General features: G+C 52.5%; 5 protein-coding genes across 5 annotated transcripts; 1 reads left to right on the top strand and 4 right to left on the bottom strand.

Annotated features, from left to right (window-relative positions):
• Positions 1-88: 88 nt before the first annotated feature.
• J7T55_002733 (uncharacterized protein) lies at positions 89-739 on the bottom strand (the record flags this gene model as incomplete). The annotated part of the gene is made up of 1 exon (XM_053137837.1): positions 89-739. One exon carries the CDS (start codon positions 737-739, stop codon positions 89-91), a length of 651 nt encoding a protein of 216 aa, XP_052998602.1.
• A 696-nt stretch (positions 740-1435) lies between these two features.
• Positions 1436-1909, bottom strand: J7T55_002732 (uncharacterized protein; the record flags this gene model as incomplete). Its single annotated transcript, XM_053137835.1, has 1 exon — positions 1436-1909. One exon carries the CDS (start codon positions 1907-1909, stop codon positions 1436-1438), a length of 474 nt encoding a protein of 157 aa, XP_052998601.1.
• A 1095-nt stretch (positions 1910-3004) lies between these two features.
• J7T55_002731 (uncharacterized protein) lies at positions 3005-4209 on the bottom strand (the record flags this gene model as incomplete). Its single annotated transcript, XM_053137834.1, has 2 exons — positions 3005-3926; positions 4007-4209. 2 exons carry the CDS (start codon positions 4207-4209, stop codon positions 3005-3007), a joined length of 1125 nt encoding a protein of 374 aa, XP_052998600.1.
• Positions 4210-8080: 3871 nt separating this feature from the next.
• On the bottom strand, positions 8081-10010 carry J7T55_002730 (MADS-box MEF2 type transcription factor; the record flags this gene model as incomplete). Its single annotated transcript, XM_053137833.1, has 2 exons — positions 8081-9875; positions 9955-10010. 2 exons carry the CDS (start codon positions 10008-10010, stop codon positions 8081-8083), a joined length of 1851 nt encoding a protein of 616 aa, XP_052998599.1.
• A 4425-nt stretch (positions 10011-14435) lies between these two features.
• J7T55_002729 (uncharacterized protein) lies at positions 14436-15088 on the top strand (the record flags this gene model as incomplete). The annotated part of the gene is made up of 2 exons (XM_053137832.1): positions 14436-14578; positions 14887-15088. The coding sequence occupies 2 exons, from the start codon at positions 14436-14438 to the stop codon at positions 15086-15088; spliced, it is 345 nt and encodes a 114-aa protein (XP_052998598.1).
• Between the last annotated feature and the right edge of the window lie 888 nt (positions 15089-15976).

Below are 15976 nucleotides of genomic sequence, written 5' to 3'. Positions count from 1 at the left end.
ATTTTTTGATGTGTGACTACCAGATACAAAACTTTGACGCGCCAAAGACCATACACCATCAAACCAAGCACCAGCTCAACCGCCCGTCTCAGCCCCATCGACTCCTGGCCCCACCCAGGTGGCTCTCAGGCCCGTTATCAAGCCACCCTCCGTCCTCGCTGTCGCTGTCTACCCGCGCAGCGTATTGACCATCACGGGCCGTCGCCTCTGGGTCGTCGGTGGTGGGATTGCTGGTGTGAGGCGGTCTCATTTCTGAAGCCGGAGAAGACGCTAGTGAACGTGGGAAGCTTCGAGGGCAGCTTTGGCAGAAAGCCATGGACGCCGGTGGCGAGACCGTCGGTGACTGGGCCCACTGGTCACGGTACAGACCCGGGATAGGGGGTGTATGTAAGGGGCCATGGCTGCCAATGGCCGCGTCTTCACGTCGCAAGCACGGGATGGTGCTGGAAGCTCGAGGAGCCGAGCTTGTACCGGCTGTGGTGGAATGTGTCAATTGTTCCTGTGTGGTGATATTGGTCCTACGGGCCAGGATGCGGAGCAATTCGAGGCACTCGCCAATATTGTTCTCTATACTGAGGAGAACAAGAAACAATGCGTCCTCATGAGGTGCGAACCTCGTGCCAGACGAATCCGAAAAATTATTGTTTAGACCGTCAGCCAGATGGGGGTCTAGTCCGGTGTGAGGCACAGAGCGAGCAGCGCTGCATAACAGGCAAATAGTATCTTGCAACTCTGTCATCGCCTCGATGGTGGAAGCTGTGTCTCTCAGTGCAAAATTAGGGCTTCTCCGTTGATGGGCATGATCCTCATGTAGCGGAAAGACTGCTCGTTGAGGAATGGCCACCCTTTGGGGAATAATTGGAGGATGGCTACCTTCAAGATGGGCTTGGGAACGAAACATTTCTCTGTCTTGTAAGAAGGTCTAGACTTAGTTCAAGGGGAAATGGAGATTTTTGAATTACGGAGTATAATCGAATAGATCAGGTGGATGAAGAGAAAAGCTTAAATAGGGCCAGGGCCTGACACCAATGCTTTCTTTCGCATTTTCAGTGGGCCCGTTTTTTCTTTTTGCCATAGTGGAAGTTTGCGAGAGGGTGTTGAATGTGCAGGAGTCACAAAGACTTGGTGAGGGAAACAGTGTTTCCCATCATCCAGCGAACATGTCCCTCGGCTTATCAAGCAAGCCTCAACTGTAGACAGATGTGAATCACAAGTAGTCAACACATTCACAATGACCTACCCTAGGAAATTTCTCATTTTTCATATTGCAGTGGATGTGCACTATTGATAAAGTTTTAGAACGAATGATTCGTAACTGTTCATTCACATTTCCTCAAATACAGATCTTCTCGACGTAATCTTAATTATAATCCTTCAGTGTGGTGTCCTGAGGATGATCAGTTACTTGACTGTTGTTATTACCTGACCTCGTTTGCTATGCCCAGTACTCCTCATAAAGTGCTGGTCTACGGAGTCTCAGAGGGTGCTCCGATCCCGTGTCCCTTTGTCGCTGACCGCTACTCACATATGGCCAAAATAGGCCTAAATCCAGACCGTTGTCGTTGCTTGTGGCACTCTCGGTAATACTGGATGTACTGCCGGGTCTGGACGGCATCTCGTCAGGTCTAGGGGTCATGTAGTCGTTGCCAAAGTCCACTGGCGACATGATCCCCATGCTATCACCACCTGCAAGCTTGTCTGAACCTATGTGCTTGGCGATTTTCGAGAACATAGATCCCATCTTGGCATACCTCTTTTCTGGGCCAGACCACTGTCCCTGGTTTAAATCAGCTGTTTCACCAGGAATTTCTCCTAGAAATGGAGGGATTTGTGCTGACGACTTTTCCCTGCCTGCTTGGTTTGTGATATCCCTTGCTTCTCCTGGGGTATCTTCTGACTCCTTCCACATCTTGAGAGCTGATAGATGATCCTGTAGTTTGCTCATGATAACACTTAGTTAAATATTTCTGATCTAGACAATCAAAAAATTGTTCCTGGATCATAAGGCTAGCCCCCCCCCCCTTGTAGTTGACAACGATGCTACCTCAAGCCCGATTTATACTACCATCGGATGCGCTGCCTTGCCAGTGACACGGTCTTAGACCGCGAGGCTGACAATCTCTTTGACCTTTGTCAGCACTCACAACAGCTTCATAGAATTGTAACAGCCATGAAAGCTCTGAAACAAATCGCTTAGGCGCACAAAAGTCGAGCAATGACATTGAAACATCTCCCTCGAGCCATTAAGACGTGGCAAAACAAATCAAGGCGTGGGCTCGTGGTAGAGGATGAGCAACCGTGGTCAACAGCCTGAGGAGTTTGCTGCCGATGAAGCTCAAGGGCGTCAGCTCGACGACAAAGAGTACTCAAGTTGGGGGAAATATACCTGACCATAAGGAAGGGACCATATCGTACCTGCTTGCACGAAAAGCTAGCTAATAACCAAGGCTCTCCTATTTAATAACAACTTATCATCTGATTTCCCAACCCATTAGCCTGATTGTCAAGGCCACGCGATCTGATTTACATCAAACTAACAGGACCGCAGGGCCGTGTGTTCGAGCCAGGGTTGGTTCGAGAAAAAGACAGTTGAGTGGCAGCAGGGTGATGCTGCAGTGAAGAGGGAGGATGTCGGTCGGTCACGGCCGCATAAATACTAAACAAAAAAAATTCCTGGTTGGAAACCCCAATCAGTGTGGTCAGAGGACGGCAGAGGAGGGGCGTGCGCGCCAGAGTGTTAAGGCTACCGGCTTCAGTAAGTAGTCCCCCTTCCCTCTGTTGTGTGTCCTTGTCAATCAGGCTCTGGGTATCTTTTTCGCTTTCAAAGCCCACTCTCCAATGACTGTCTTCATCTTCTTTCATCTCATGTTGCAACTTATCCCAAGCAAATGAGTAATTTGGAAGCATGAGGGTTATTATTAAATGCCTTGAAAGAATGCATGGTATCTAGATGGTATTATTACATTATTGCAACAGGCTGACACATAACATACCAGTTGACTAATTATGGAGACTTGCGCAACAAATCGTCCACCTGAGCAGTAATGCCCACAATGGGGAACGCTCTTCTGCTTCCAGCATTGGTGCTCTCTACAATCGGATCCGTGAAGTACTCCTCAAGAGTAAATAAGGCGTCTGGCCCAATTTGGACGGCGGCTGGCACCTGACCACCTTGGGCCTCAGTGACGTTGTTCGAGACTACGCCCAGCGTCTCGGCACTCTTCCAGCTCCCATCCTTCGACCTGATAACCCAAATACCCACCGCATCCTCCGCGACCAGCAGGACCGTGTTGTTGTACTTAGCAGGCAGCAATATGGCGTCGTTGAAGCCGATAGGTGCCGACGGCTGCGTGCCGTTGGGTCCTGTACGGGGGATCAGAACCGGTGTGCCAGTCTCGCTCTGGCTGACATTGTCGAAGCGGTAGATCTGGCCGTCGACATTGTTGTTGGTAAGCAGCACGTCCTGCTCGCGAATGGACGCTATGCCACCGAAGCCGGCCATCGTGGTGTTTGCCAGCTCATCCGCCGGCGGCAGGAACCATGGCTTGAGGTTGTTGCCGTCCTTGTCCACACGCAGCAAGGTCCCAGGGTACGTGCCCACGATGTAGATGTTCTCGTCCTTGTCATGCTCCACGTCCTGAAAGCCTCCCCAACGCCCCTGGGTGATCAGCTCGGTGATATTACGCTGCCAGATGACCTTCCGCTGGTCAAAGTCGTACTTGACGATGATGTTGGAGCCGGAGACGTCCTGTCCGGCGGTGTTGAAAGCGGCACCGGCGTCAACGAGGATGCTCAAGTGACCCTGTGCGTCAGGCAAAGCCGGGCCGAGATGATTAGCTGGGTCACCAGATATCCCAGGCAGGAGGATGGCCTCAAAATCTTTTGTATACGGGTTGAAAACGCCGACTGATGCGTTGAAGAGGACCCTGAGTATGAGAGTTAGGCTTTTGAAAGCAAACCAAAGGGCGAGGGCTTGTTCAACAGATTTTGCATGGGGAGGACGTACCCGAAGTAGACCAAGCAGCGGTTGAAATCAAATTTGGCATTCTCTGGATAAAGTTGAAATTCGTCAATAACGAATGTGCTGCTGTTTAGAGACGGACAATTTTGTGAGCTTTTCGGATGGTGTTGACTAGAGGGAACCGCCTGAGCCAGACCAGCAAAGCCGGCGAGCCCGGCGAGAGCGACGGTTCCTACTTTCGAAACCATTTTCGATGTTTTGTGAAAAAATCCTTGGACAGGTTCCTGACTGAGTAACAAGAAAACGAAAGTAACAAACAGCAAACTGAATAATGAATGTATCGTTTGGTACTTGCTCGAGTTATAGATCCCCAACTTTGATCCTCATGACTTATAGAATTGAGACAAGCAAACAGGATTCAGTGTACGGACGTGTATAATAAAGAGTTTATTGAAAAAGCGAGGACAATGGGAGAGTATCCATAATCGGTTTCTACGCGTATCGGCATTTGAACCGAATAAACCCCCCGCTCGTTCCCCCTGGTAGCGTCCCATCGCACATGTGCAAAATATTAGCTCGAATGGCATGGTATACTTAGGCTTGACACGACCTCACCGGCCGGAGACTGGAGAACTCCAGTCTGTGATACGAAAACGAACCTTGTTACCACGTACATAACGAGACTGAGTGGGGGAGAATGTCGGGCCCAGACCGCCAATGGGCCTGGACTATTGCGGAACCACGAAAATAATTTGACTCGCAGCGATCACGATCAGGTGCACATCGGCTCCAGGAGAAGACAAAGAGGGAACTGGCAACGGAGTGAGCAGGACCGATAAGTCGGCGGCGAGCACATAGGCGGCGGCGAGAGCCACTGCAGTTAAGCTTTCAGGGTTTGAAGAAGCTTGTTCGGACGATCTCCCACGAGACGGGAGGGTCCCCACACTAGGTGCGACCCTCGCTCGACCGCGAGCGGCGTCGATCCTTGAACCAAACCTTGCGAGGCGCGCGCTCTCATGACTATGTGCCCTGTCTCCCTGGGTAGAGGTAGTCGAGCTCCGCTGCCAGCGAGTGATTTCCAATTGTCTGAGTGGAGACGGGCCAAGACCGATGCCTCCATCGCCGACACCGAAGATAAGGGGCTGCCTTCCTGCGCTGAACTTCAAAGCATCATCTCCGTTGAGATTTGACAAATGCAGGATTATCAATTCAGCGGGAGTTGGGCGCTGTCTGAACCTTTCTTCAAGCGCGATGTGTTCCATGGGAAAACTTAATTCCAAAGACGCTTCTTTGTCCTTCCGGATACAGTAAGTGGCGACAACAAAGATGGATCAGCGTCTTGTGTTGTCGCTCGCCGTCTGGGTGGACTCCAGATCTGGGGGCCGAAGGTGAGTGTATACCGTCTGGAATATTAGATGGCATGCTTGCTGGTAAGGAATCTAGAAGTAAACTAAGTTTTATAACTCCAAACGCCGTGTTTCCGCCATTGTGAATGATCAATGCACAGGACACAGGGCACGGGTTTCACCGTTCGTCGCTAAAAGACCGACGACTATAAGGTCAGGCGTTGCCTCATCCAATGCAACAGCTATGCAAACAACCATGGCTTCCAAGGTGTACGATCTTCCAATCGCGTCCTCTCCAATCTAGAGAAGCGCCCTCTTAAGATTTCCAGCACGTCGGAAGCCTGTAGATCACGGCTTCTCTATGGGCGACCAGATGTTTCGGGAAGCCGTCTCAGGGCTGTGAGCAGGCTTTGGACGAAGGCTGAACGTTGCGCTGCAATACGTCCCACAAGGTGTGTGCTCTGATTCGGCAATCGATTGGGTCCGAATTGCGTGGTAAGCGCATATCTTTCAATTCCTGGTCGTTTGACAAGCCCTGTTTTTCAAATAAAGCAAAAGCATTTGTGCCCCAAATGAACAGATATACAAGGCTGCGTGCCTTAGTGCTCACCAGACCTGGGCATTTACATGTCTGGTCACCTGATTTGCAAATATATTTATGTCTTTCTATATGCTGTACCCGCGCATATTGAGAGTACTACACTTTGGAGACATCACCAATCAATCTTTCTTTACAGATTTCTTTTTCTAAACAGAAGAAAAGAAAAGAGAACATAACTCGTACAGACGGTACGCTCATCTCTGAGCAGTGCCTGATATTGTGCATCAATCGCAACTAGCCCAGATTGGAAAGCACTTCGATCCACTACGGACATCATTAGATTCATGAATGATAGGATAGACAACTTTATCGACCTATTTGCGGGTATTCAGGATCCGGGAGTGTACCTATCTCCTGCATGCAAAAGAAACTCCGAGAGGCTTCATCACCCATAGCTTTACGTTGAAACACGGCAGCCAACGAGCCAACGAGCACACAGGTAGGGACGGGAAAGTCTGGAAATGCACAAAAAACGCTGAAATGCCCCTTAGAGTGACGATCCTCATCTTAAAAATATAGCCACATGTAAATCCGTAAGGTGCTTAGAGGGATGTGATACCAAATCCCTGCCTAGATAAGAGGAGAGAGCAACAGGGAGGATGTCGTCCTTTGAAGGGTCTTAAAGCAACTCCTTGAAGACTTAGATCCAGAGCGCAGGAGACCAACATATGGACTGAAACCGCTGAAGTGTTCAACGTGAATTTAAGTAAGAGGGGTCTTTGTGCTGCTGTCTCGAGATTGCTCATTTCATACCCTGCGTTTTTCCAAACCTAAATTTGTCCCTTCCCAGCTATCGCAGGTCTCGGAATCTCGAGAACAGATATCAAAAAGAAGAAGAAGAAAAGGTCCCTTTTCTGAGAGCCGTGGCGGGGATGGGGTTTCTTGTCAAACACGGTATGTATTTCGTTCATTACCAGCAACACATGATATGTGTGAGTGTCATCCAAAGAAGAGGAAGATAAACTTAGGAACAACTCCCCTTTCAGTGAAGAGCTCTGGCTCACTTGCTATAAAAATAGACACCCTCCTTCGCATTAAAATATTTCCCTCCCGCCCCTGCAACCCTACGCTCCGGACTCAAGTGACTTGATTGTTTGGACTCAGCTCTCCGACATTACTGAGACTTGAACCGAGAACGACCTCCTCGAGCTCTCGATATCGTTCAAGCCTCAAAATTATCGGTCCTACGAGGCATCCGGCCTGGTCTTGAGGTGCCTAATTGTTCATGTTGAACTACAAAACAGGACCTGCATGCGTTCATGTGGCTACGCCGTATGAGTCTTTCTGGATTCAAACAATTCGAGTGAAGCTGCTCCGGTATCTCAGCAGACCGCCACGGTCCTCACTAGAGACAATTGTTAGTACCTCTTGTTTTCCTTGCACCATGGCCCTCTGTCTTATCTGTCCGCCACGCTACGTATTTCACAGTATCAGCTGACTATTATCGCAGACGATGAGTGTGATGATCCTATCCGTTGACTAGCTTTCCGTGACAGCCTTTTCTCTCACAGCTTACTCCTATCTGCGTCGCAAGCATTCTAAACTCTGTGACTGTCGAGACGTGCTTGAATTTTGTTGCTAAAAAGCTTTTGCATTAGAACAGAATTCCCTGCAACACATCCGGACCAAATTTGATCTATCACATTTTCTCATGTCCATCTCCTATGAAATGGCCCCACGCTTAATGCACCAAAGGGAAGAAAGCTTGATTGGAGTAACGCGTTGGTTTGTATTTGTCTATGTATCATTCACTTCCATGCGCCTATTCCTGGTCCTATTCACACGCCCTACAGGCTCAAGACCAGTATATAACCCTTCAACACCGGTGAGGACTCGGTGCGTCAAATCGCGCAAAAGTACGAAAGCAAGCTGACATGAGAAGTCCAAATTCCCAGATCGTGTCACACTGCTTCCCATCCGCCACCAATAGATCTCCTGAAATGATAAACGACCGCGTTCTTGCCTTGAAACTCCACCGCAATGCCACGAAGCACAAAATAGATGCCAGACCGTGCGGTATGGAACTGACAACTCAAAGATTGGTGAGATATTCCTCATAATCGGTATGTTCCGACATAAAAATGCTGCGAAGCTTTCCATCTTTTTGAACAAATACAGAGAATAATGTACACTGGCACCAACTCAAACGAGAAGATGCAATCAAGCGCCATCTTAATTGCCGACCTTGAGTCGTTTGGGCTCATTGCTGGGCTCGATGGGGTCTGAAGATGGACCATTGCTGCTGATCTCTGGGCTCTTCCTCTTGCCAGTTGTGGAAAGCTCCTCTCTCAAGAAGCTGGGACCTGAACCAGCGACAGGAGTCGCAAAGTTGAGTGGACTAGGGAGTGTGTTGCTGTCATGACCTCTTGCGTACAGGTCGGGGAAGAACTGGCTTGGACTGGGCAAGAACTCATTGGTCATGTAACGAGAGGGAAGTGCTGATGCAGGGGTATCGATGTTCATGTGATTTTGGTTGTTAGGGTTGGGAGGTCGTGCGAACGGGTTTGGTGGCCCAGTCGCACCGGCCGAGAGCAATGTGGTGGTCGCAGATGGTGAGGGTGGTGGGAGCACGATGCCAGACGAGTGTGAGTCTCCGGGTCGTGTCGTCTGTGACGTAGCGTCGGTCGAGTGTCCAGGACCAGCAGAGCTGGACTCTGCAGTGTTGCTGCCAGCATCGGACGGCTCGTCTGGAATTTGCACCTTGAGACGGGGCCGCGTCGCGCCGCTAGTACGCAGACTGTTGGTCCGCGAAGGTGGAGTGAAGCCTGCCTCGGGTATGGAGGATACGGACACTTGACGCTTGGGTGGAGCAGGGCCCGTCTCCGCTCTTTTAGGCGGTTGTGGTGGAGAGGCGGTGATTCGCAAAGCTGTCGGCGCGTCCATTGACTGTGACCGGTTGCCATTGGGGTCAAGTTTGCCATTGTTCTCCGCAAAAGCTGCCAGATGTTGGGACAGGACAGAACGGTTCTCGTCTATCGGCGTAAAGATGCTGTGTTGTTTTCGCTGAGGCATCTTCTTGATGGCTGAGGCCGTGTCTAGCAGAGGCGCCTGTGGCATAAGCCTGTCGTGGGCTTCAGTCTTGGGTTGCACAGGCGCTGGCAGGGCTTCTTGACTCTGAGGTTGTGTCTGAGGAGGCGGTGGCGGCGGCGGGCTGTGAATTTCCGAGTGCGGAGGTTGAGGTGACGGTTGCGGCACAGCTTGCGCTGGAATGCTGTGGTTCTGCTGTGGTGGTGAAAGCGAGTGCCTGACGGGTGGTGGGGGTTGTTGATGTTGCTGCTGAGGTTGTGGAGGGAAGTTGGGAGGAACTGAGGATTGCCTATGGTGGTTCTCCATATATTGCTGCAAGTGAGGTGGCGGAGGAGGATAAGGATACTGGTGGCCGGGCTGAGGCATGTTCGGGTTCTGAGGATTGTAGATGGCCGGCTGAGGAATGTATGCATAGCCATTGACTTGAGGGCCTTGGGGAGGCCCGTGAGGGCCTACCTGTTGAGGGACCATATGAGGAGGCATTCGTCGCATGTCGTTGCGCGAGCCGGGCCGCGAGCCCATTTGCGGCTGCGGGGTATGGACCCTCTGGATACCCTGAGCAGCATGCTGAGCGAAGGCCACGCCGTTAGGTATGGGCGGAGATGCTGATGGAGTATGATGCCTGATGTGCGGAAAGGGTGGTTGTCCTTGGAAGTGCTGAGGCATCATCGGAGTGCCCATGCGCTCTCCATGAGGAGGCGTGGCATCGCCCTCGTCGTCCTCGTCGTCATCTGCGCCACCGTTGAAGTCTGAGGGCCCCTTGTGCTCATTTGGCCCGCCATGGTAGGTATATCTGGTGATGAGCTCTCGCATGTCGCCAGACGAGTACTCATACAGCTTCTTGTTCTGACCAAAGATGAAGACGGCAACATCAACAGAGCAAAGCACCGAGAGCTCATGTGCCTTCTTGAAAAGACCGCCCTTGCGCTTCAGGAAGGTACTGGAGTAGGGCATATCGTCAGTAGGCCATTCCATGACTGAATCGAGTCGAGATGGCTCTTGAGGAGTGGAATTCTTACACCGAGCGGTTCCTATCATCCTTGATAGCTTTAATCTCGATCTTTCTGCGACCCATCTTGAAGGGCTTGCGAATAGGTGTCTTGGAGCAACGATGTAACAGAGGTTGGTGATGACTAGAGACTAGACTCTATTTCCAGTGTGTGCGGCCTTGCGGCGCTGGCCGTGCAAGCCAGCTTTGGGTCGAGTCGAAACTAGGCCTGGAGTATATGCGGAGAGAGTTGGTTGACAGGACTAATGGGAAGGAAGCAAAACAGTATGCGAAAAAGTGGAGGAGGAGGATAAAGATAGCTATAAACGGCCGGGTCGAGGGGAGGCAGGTAGCTATATTTGCTCTGCACAAGAGGCGGGGACGGGCCGCTTAGTGAGGAGCCTGGTGCCGAGGAAGGTCGAGGGAAGAGAACAAGTCTATGGCAGGTGAAGACCATTAGTCTGAGTGCCGCGCGATGGATCGCAAGAGCAGTAGGGTAGGCAAGAGGCAGGGTGGACTCGAAACACAAGGGACGATGGCGGGCGGCGCAGGCGGGCCTTTTTGAGGTTCTTGACCGGATGCAGCCACGGCGACGACAGCACGAAGGAACAAGGTATCGAATAGCAGACAGGTGGGCAGGAGAATACTTGCAGGTCAGTTAATTGTATGGCAACCGAGTATTAGCATTAGCTAGCATGGACTCGATCGCATGTGTGTTGTGATGCGATGCGATGGCGTGCAGGTTGATGGGGCTGAACGATTGATGGTGATGCTAATAATAGAAAGGAGAGAAAGAGAGGTATGGGTGCAGCGCACGAGAGTTGCAGGCGGGCCAGGTTTTAGTCGTGGGCGGAATTTTGGGGGTTGGAGCAGACCTGGGTAAGGCTCTGGGCTCGAAGAGGGCAGGCGAGTGCGCAGCGGGTGGGCAGGCGGGCAGGGGTGGAGGGGGTTGAGGGTGGTGGAGGAGAAGGGGACTGGGACTGGGACTGGGACAAGGACTGGGAGACTGGCGAAACTGGGACTAGGACTGGATGGGAGGAGCAGGGACAGAACCGTTTTCGGGAGGATGTGGGAGGGGAGGGGGGAAGGAAGCAGTCCCTGGCAGGATTGCACTTGCTGTAGACTACTCGACATGCAATCTCTGGTCTATGGTCTGATGGGGTAGGTAGACCAGGTACGTACACAGTAGGCTACAGTACATAGGCTACAGATTGATCACTTGTGCCCAGATGTGCAGGTAGGTAGGTGTAGATGAGTGATGGGCAGACGAGACAGACATGACCGAATCTCACCTCACCTCGCCTAGCCTAGCCTCGCCTCACCCCGCCCCACTTGCACTCGGTCGCTCAGACTCGGCAAGAGGGGGAATAGAGAGAGAAAGAGAGAGAGAGAGAGAGAGAAGAACAGAGACAGAAAGAGGACTCGACTCACACGACTCACTCAACTCGACTCGACTCGACTCGGGATCAACGTGATGTGATTCAAAAGAGGCACAGCAAAGAACAGGAAAAACAGTCAAACCAGTACTGTACTGTGTAAGCCCTTGGTTCCTGGCCAGACTGGCCCTGGCCCTGGCCCTGGTGTCTGTCTGACCCTCGACTCGATTCGACTCGACTCTGACGCTAAAATGTTCTTTCAACGTTCCTGCCTCGTGGTTCTCTGGAATCAAAGACAGGACCAGTCCGAGCCCTTGCCTTATCCGGAACAAGCCTTACCATTCGATCGTCTGTCCTCCCCCGTATTCCCCCTCTCCCAAACGAGGTCGGGAGTGTTAAGCTAGACCTGGCTAGGACCGGCAGTCGTTGCTGAGTCCATCCCAGCAAATGCGTGCTCTGCTAACTAAGTACAGTATTGTAATGTAAAACCCCGTATCGTATCTACTGTGTACATCCCATCTCTCATACAACGTGCACAACTCCTGCCAGCGTTGCATCTTGCATCTTGCAACGTGCAACGGGCGCGCGAACAGGCACAGCCATCGGACAACCACACGGCGCCGACAGTGTGGACAAAGTCCGTCTGCATCTGGCCAACCACAGCAAACCACATCAAGTCAGTCGAAACACTCCAGAAGTGGTGATCAAAAAGAAGAAAAAAAAACCCTGTGCCCAGGGGTCGTCCGGTGGGCTCCCCAAACACCAGGGGGTCCCCTGAACCGAAAGACAACGCCATCATCGCCAACCCATGCACAAGATGAAGCTCGGTCGCCTGTTAGCCTCCCGAGGAGCCTCCCGAGTACCGAGTAGTCTACAGTACAACGCAACACCATCATCTGCCTCCCTGATGACTGCTGCACAGCTGCAACCGCATCAGTTGCTATCTCATTACAGCTTCATATCACGTCTCCTTTTATGTTTATTTTTATTCTAATTGTCACTACTCTCCTACGACTGTCCATCCCCTCGCAAATGAGGTACGGCCAGGCCGCCGTCTGCCAATTGGGACGGCACCCACATCCGGATCCGTGACACTCCCGGTTGCAAGGCTCTTGGCACATCGAAACTCTGATCGTCAGAGGCCCGCCCTCGACAATGCAGTGCACGTGGACAGCAGCAATCACCACCCTCTGCCAGCGCCCGCACCCGCGCCCGCGCCCGCGTATGTGTCTGCGTCTATGCCTGTGCCCCTGCCAGCCCTACGAGCCTGAACGTCAACTGCCGCGACACATCCCCCAAAAGATGCGCCGGCCAAGACTTCACGAGCTTGCTAAGCAGTACCTGCCTCTGTCCCAGCCTTGCAGAAGGCGACCCACAGATTTTCAACGGCCGTCAATGCATCATACGTGCTCCAAGCGCGCGACGACTCGTTTCCCATCCATGAGACTCGGCCCCGAGCTGATATGACCTGATCTGCGGTCAGGTACAGCACGTAGTACTGTTCGCTGTGTGTAGTACGCTATACGGCCGGCCACATGGCAGAGCCTGACGACGGCCGCATCTAATTGGCAATCCAAGAAATCAACTCGAGATTCTTTTTTAATAGACAACGCTATCTTCTCTGTCTGTTCGGTACGCTATACTCTCACCTCTGCATGCCCGAATCCATATTGGGCGACTTCAGTAGTCTGCTCGCTCTTCGCCGACATTAAATGCAACATAGGAGCATGGTTATGCAGGAACCATGTCTTACTGGCGACTCTGGACGACATCCAACCTTCTTTGAGCGACCGTGTGACCTTGGCAGGGGCAGGTTATCGAGCTTGTTGTTGCGGTCCCGCGGATGGGGTGAACACGCAGGGCAGGGCAGCCTCGCCTTAACGGTACTTTGGTGCACACGCCAATTCCGAGTAGTCTGTAAGCTTGGCACCGACTGGTCAATCGTGTCTGACTCTGTGCAGCTCCCCACCCGCAGGCACACCTGAGCATCTGCACAAGGGGCAAGCCATGCAGAGTGATCCAAAATTGGGGCTGTGAGTGCTGCCCTGAATCTCATCGGATTTGCGAAATCTCAGCGGGCCACAAAGATTGATCCCGGGGTAGATTATGGCTTGGCTGATGGCTTCGTGCCGCGCCTATGAGCCTGTCTGACCTCCGCCTCCGGCACCGTGCTACGTATCACTCCCGGCCCGAAATAACTAGATTGTACAGCGCGACCTCTGAGGCTTTGAGGGCTTGAGGCTCTTCCTAGGTCTCACATCCTCGCGCCGCAGTGACGGCTATGGAGTTTCTTGAGAGCCGTTGAGGAGCTAGGGGAAGCTCTAGAAGGTTTCATCCGTGGATTATCGACACCATCGGAGCTCTCGTCGAGTCAGACCTCAAACCAGCATCCCGGCCCCGTCGAACCCAACAGCTGGTTGTGACAGGGTTCCCGAGTCACCGCGATGCAACGATGCGATTGTCCCACGGCACGACCGATCATATTCCTTGAGACGAATAAACGATGCGCTGTCCGCCGCAAGCACCACCTTATGCGTTAGGATATCGACGACGACGACTCGAGTGCCATCACCAGTGACCCACCGCACACCCACGCGTGCCACGGTAGGACGGGTGATACTGCGGAACCATCAAGCTCGGACCTATCACACCCCCACCCATCCCTTCCTCCCCCCCTGCCTCTTGGCTTTTCAAAATCTTGCGTGCATTCTGCATGGGAGTGGGGTCACTAAGCTAAGCGCCCGGCGGCTATCAGTTAAAAATAGATATTTTTAGAAGTCCATCTTCAACCTCCTTCTCCCACCACTGGCCCGTTTCGCCAGCCACTCAACACATCATGCAAAGGCATCAGGAGATCAAAATCTCCCGAGATTGACGCTACTGCCGTGATATCAGGAAAACACATCGGAACACTTGCCTATTTGTGACGACAGACCACGTTTTAGTGGGCTGCTCGGGACCGATGCTTGAGGTCTGGAGACTCGTCCGTGTTACCCCACCGGCTGACATCTCAAATCCCACCCGTTCCTCCGAATTGCCGTCCACTTACAGAGCTACACTGTCGCCATGGTGCGTCGCACTTATCGACGTGAAGGCTGCGATCCTTCGCCCAGGAAGGATCAAATTGGACTCGAGCATGGTGGGCGACACCACCAATACCGAGAACCTAGAGTCTCACCTAGGGACGGTCCTCGAACGGGACAGCGGCAGCGTCGAGTTCGCTAACTGGCCAAATGCCAAGATGGATGTCTTGGCCCTCACTACTTACTTCAGGATGATGTCCGTCAAAACACCAAATATAAGATACTTTGATGACATGCATACTGACAGGAGAAGGAGAAATAGAGAGATGACCTCGTGCTTGTGACACCCAAGTCCCGCTTTCGAAACTCGATGCCAGCCTGCATGATTGATAGCCTGTCTACCAGTCTCGGTGACAGCCCGACCCTCGCTTATCTGCAACCCTGCAGCCCTATAAGCCATCAGTCTGTGCAACGGCTGTTCAGCTGATATTCCAGGCCGGGGACGTGGCTGTCTCTCCGCGCATTGTCGTCTAGTCGCTCTAAGCGACATCTGAATCGAGTCAGTGGCAGATCAGGTTACCGCGCGATGGACATAATGGCCATGACAAAACCAGCCAAGCCATTCTATCCGGAGGCGAGAGCACATCAGATGGACGATCCTGGACGCACTGCTGTGCGGCTGAAGGGCATATCGTCGTCTCCACAGCTTCAAGACTTCCATGGGCCGCTTGCTTTGGGCGGATATACAGACCTCAGGTGTCAGTAGCTGCTATAATGCCTTCCTGTCTCATATTGATTTGAAACCGCAAAACAAGCAGGAAGCGCGCTGAGGTACAGCCTCGTCGTCGGACTCTTATCCATCCTCCGCACCACGTGCACCCTCCCCCCCCCCTCAAGCCGGGCGAGCGCGGCCCTCGCTGTGCCTCCGCTCTGCTTTCCCACCCCCATATCATCCAGATCGACCTGTGCCTCACGCATCACGCCGCCGATGTTTCGAAACAGAGCCAGTAGGGCTGAGCCGCAACACCATCCATCCCTCCCATTCCATCCTTCCTGCCCCTTCCTTCCTTCCACTAAGGCCGGCCCAATGTCTGGCCCCCGGAGTGCGGAAGCACAGGTTCGCGGACGGTGCAAAAAAGAATTATGAATGGATGGGTGAAAGGGTGGATAAGTTCAACCCCTGCCAGGGCCCGTCTTACATCCAGAACATCCGACCTCCCCATCCCCCATCATCCTAGGCCTACTACTGCGCGAACGAAACGAGGCACAACCCGCTAGCCTACTCACGTAATCTGTCGCGCCGCACATGGGGAAACACGCGCACATGCACGCCCTGCCCCTTACCATTTGGGGTTTCTCATATCATCCCTAGCCTGCCTTGAGTAACATAGTCGAGTGACGATGCCGCGGCTTTGCAGGTATCACAGAGATTTGCTAGGAACCCACCGGTTCAGGAAGGGACCCTTCAAAAATAACGGGAGTGCATGCTGTAACACCTGGTAAATTTTACTACCGCGATTAAGATGGCATCCCGTAGGAAGTGAAACCCCAGGAACCCAAGGGAGGATACCTGATCAGATCCACAAGCCAGCCTCCGGAGTCCCGGCGAACCATAGCTAGGCCGGCGGAGGTGGTCTGCTTCATCTCCCCCCAA

This window comes from Diaporthe amygdali (assembly GCF_026229845.1).
Source record: "Diaporthe amygdali strain CAA958 chromosome Unknown NODE_3_length_2959817_cov_65_330692, whole genome shotgun sequence".
Lineage (NCBI taxonomy): Eukaryota > Fungi > Ascomycota > Sordariomycetes > Diaporthales > Diaporthaceae > Diaporthe > Diaporthe amygdali.
This window is presented reverse-complemented; position numbering and strand designations above follow the sequence as displayed.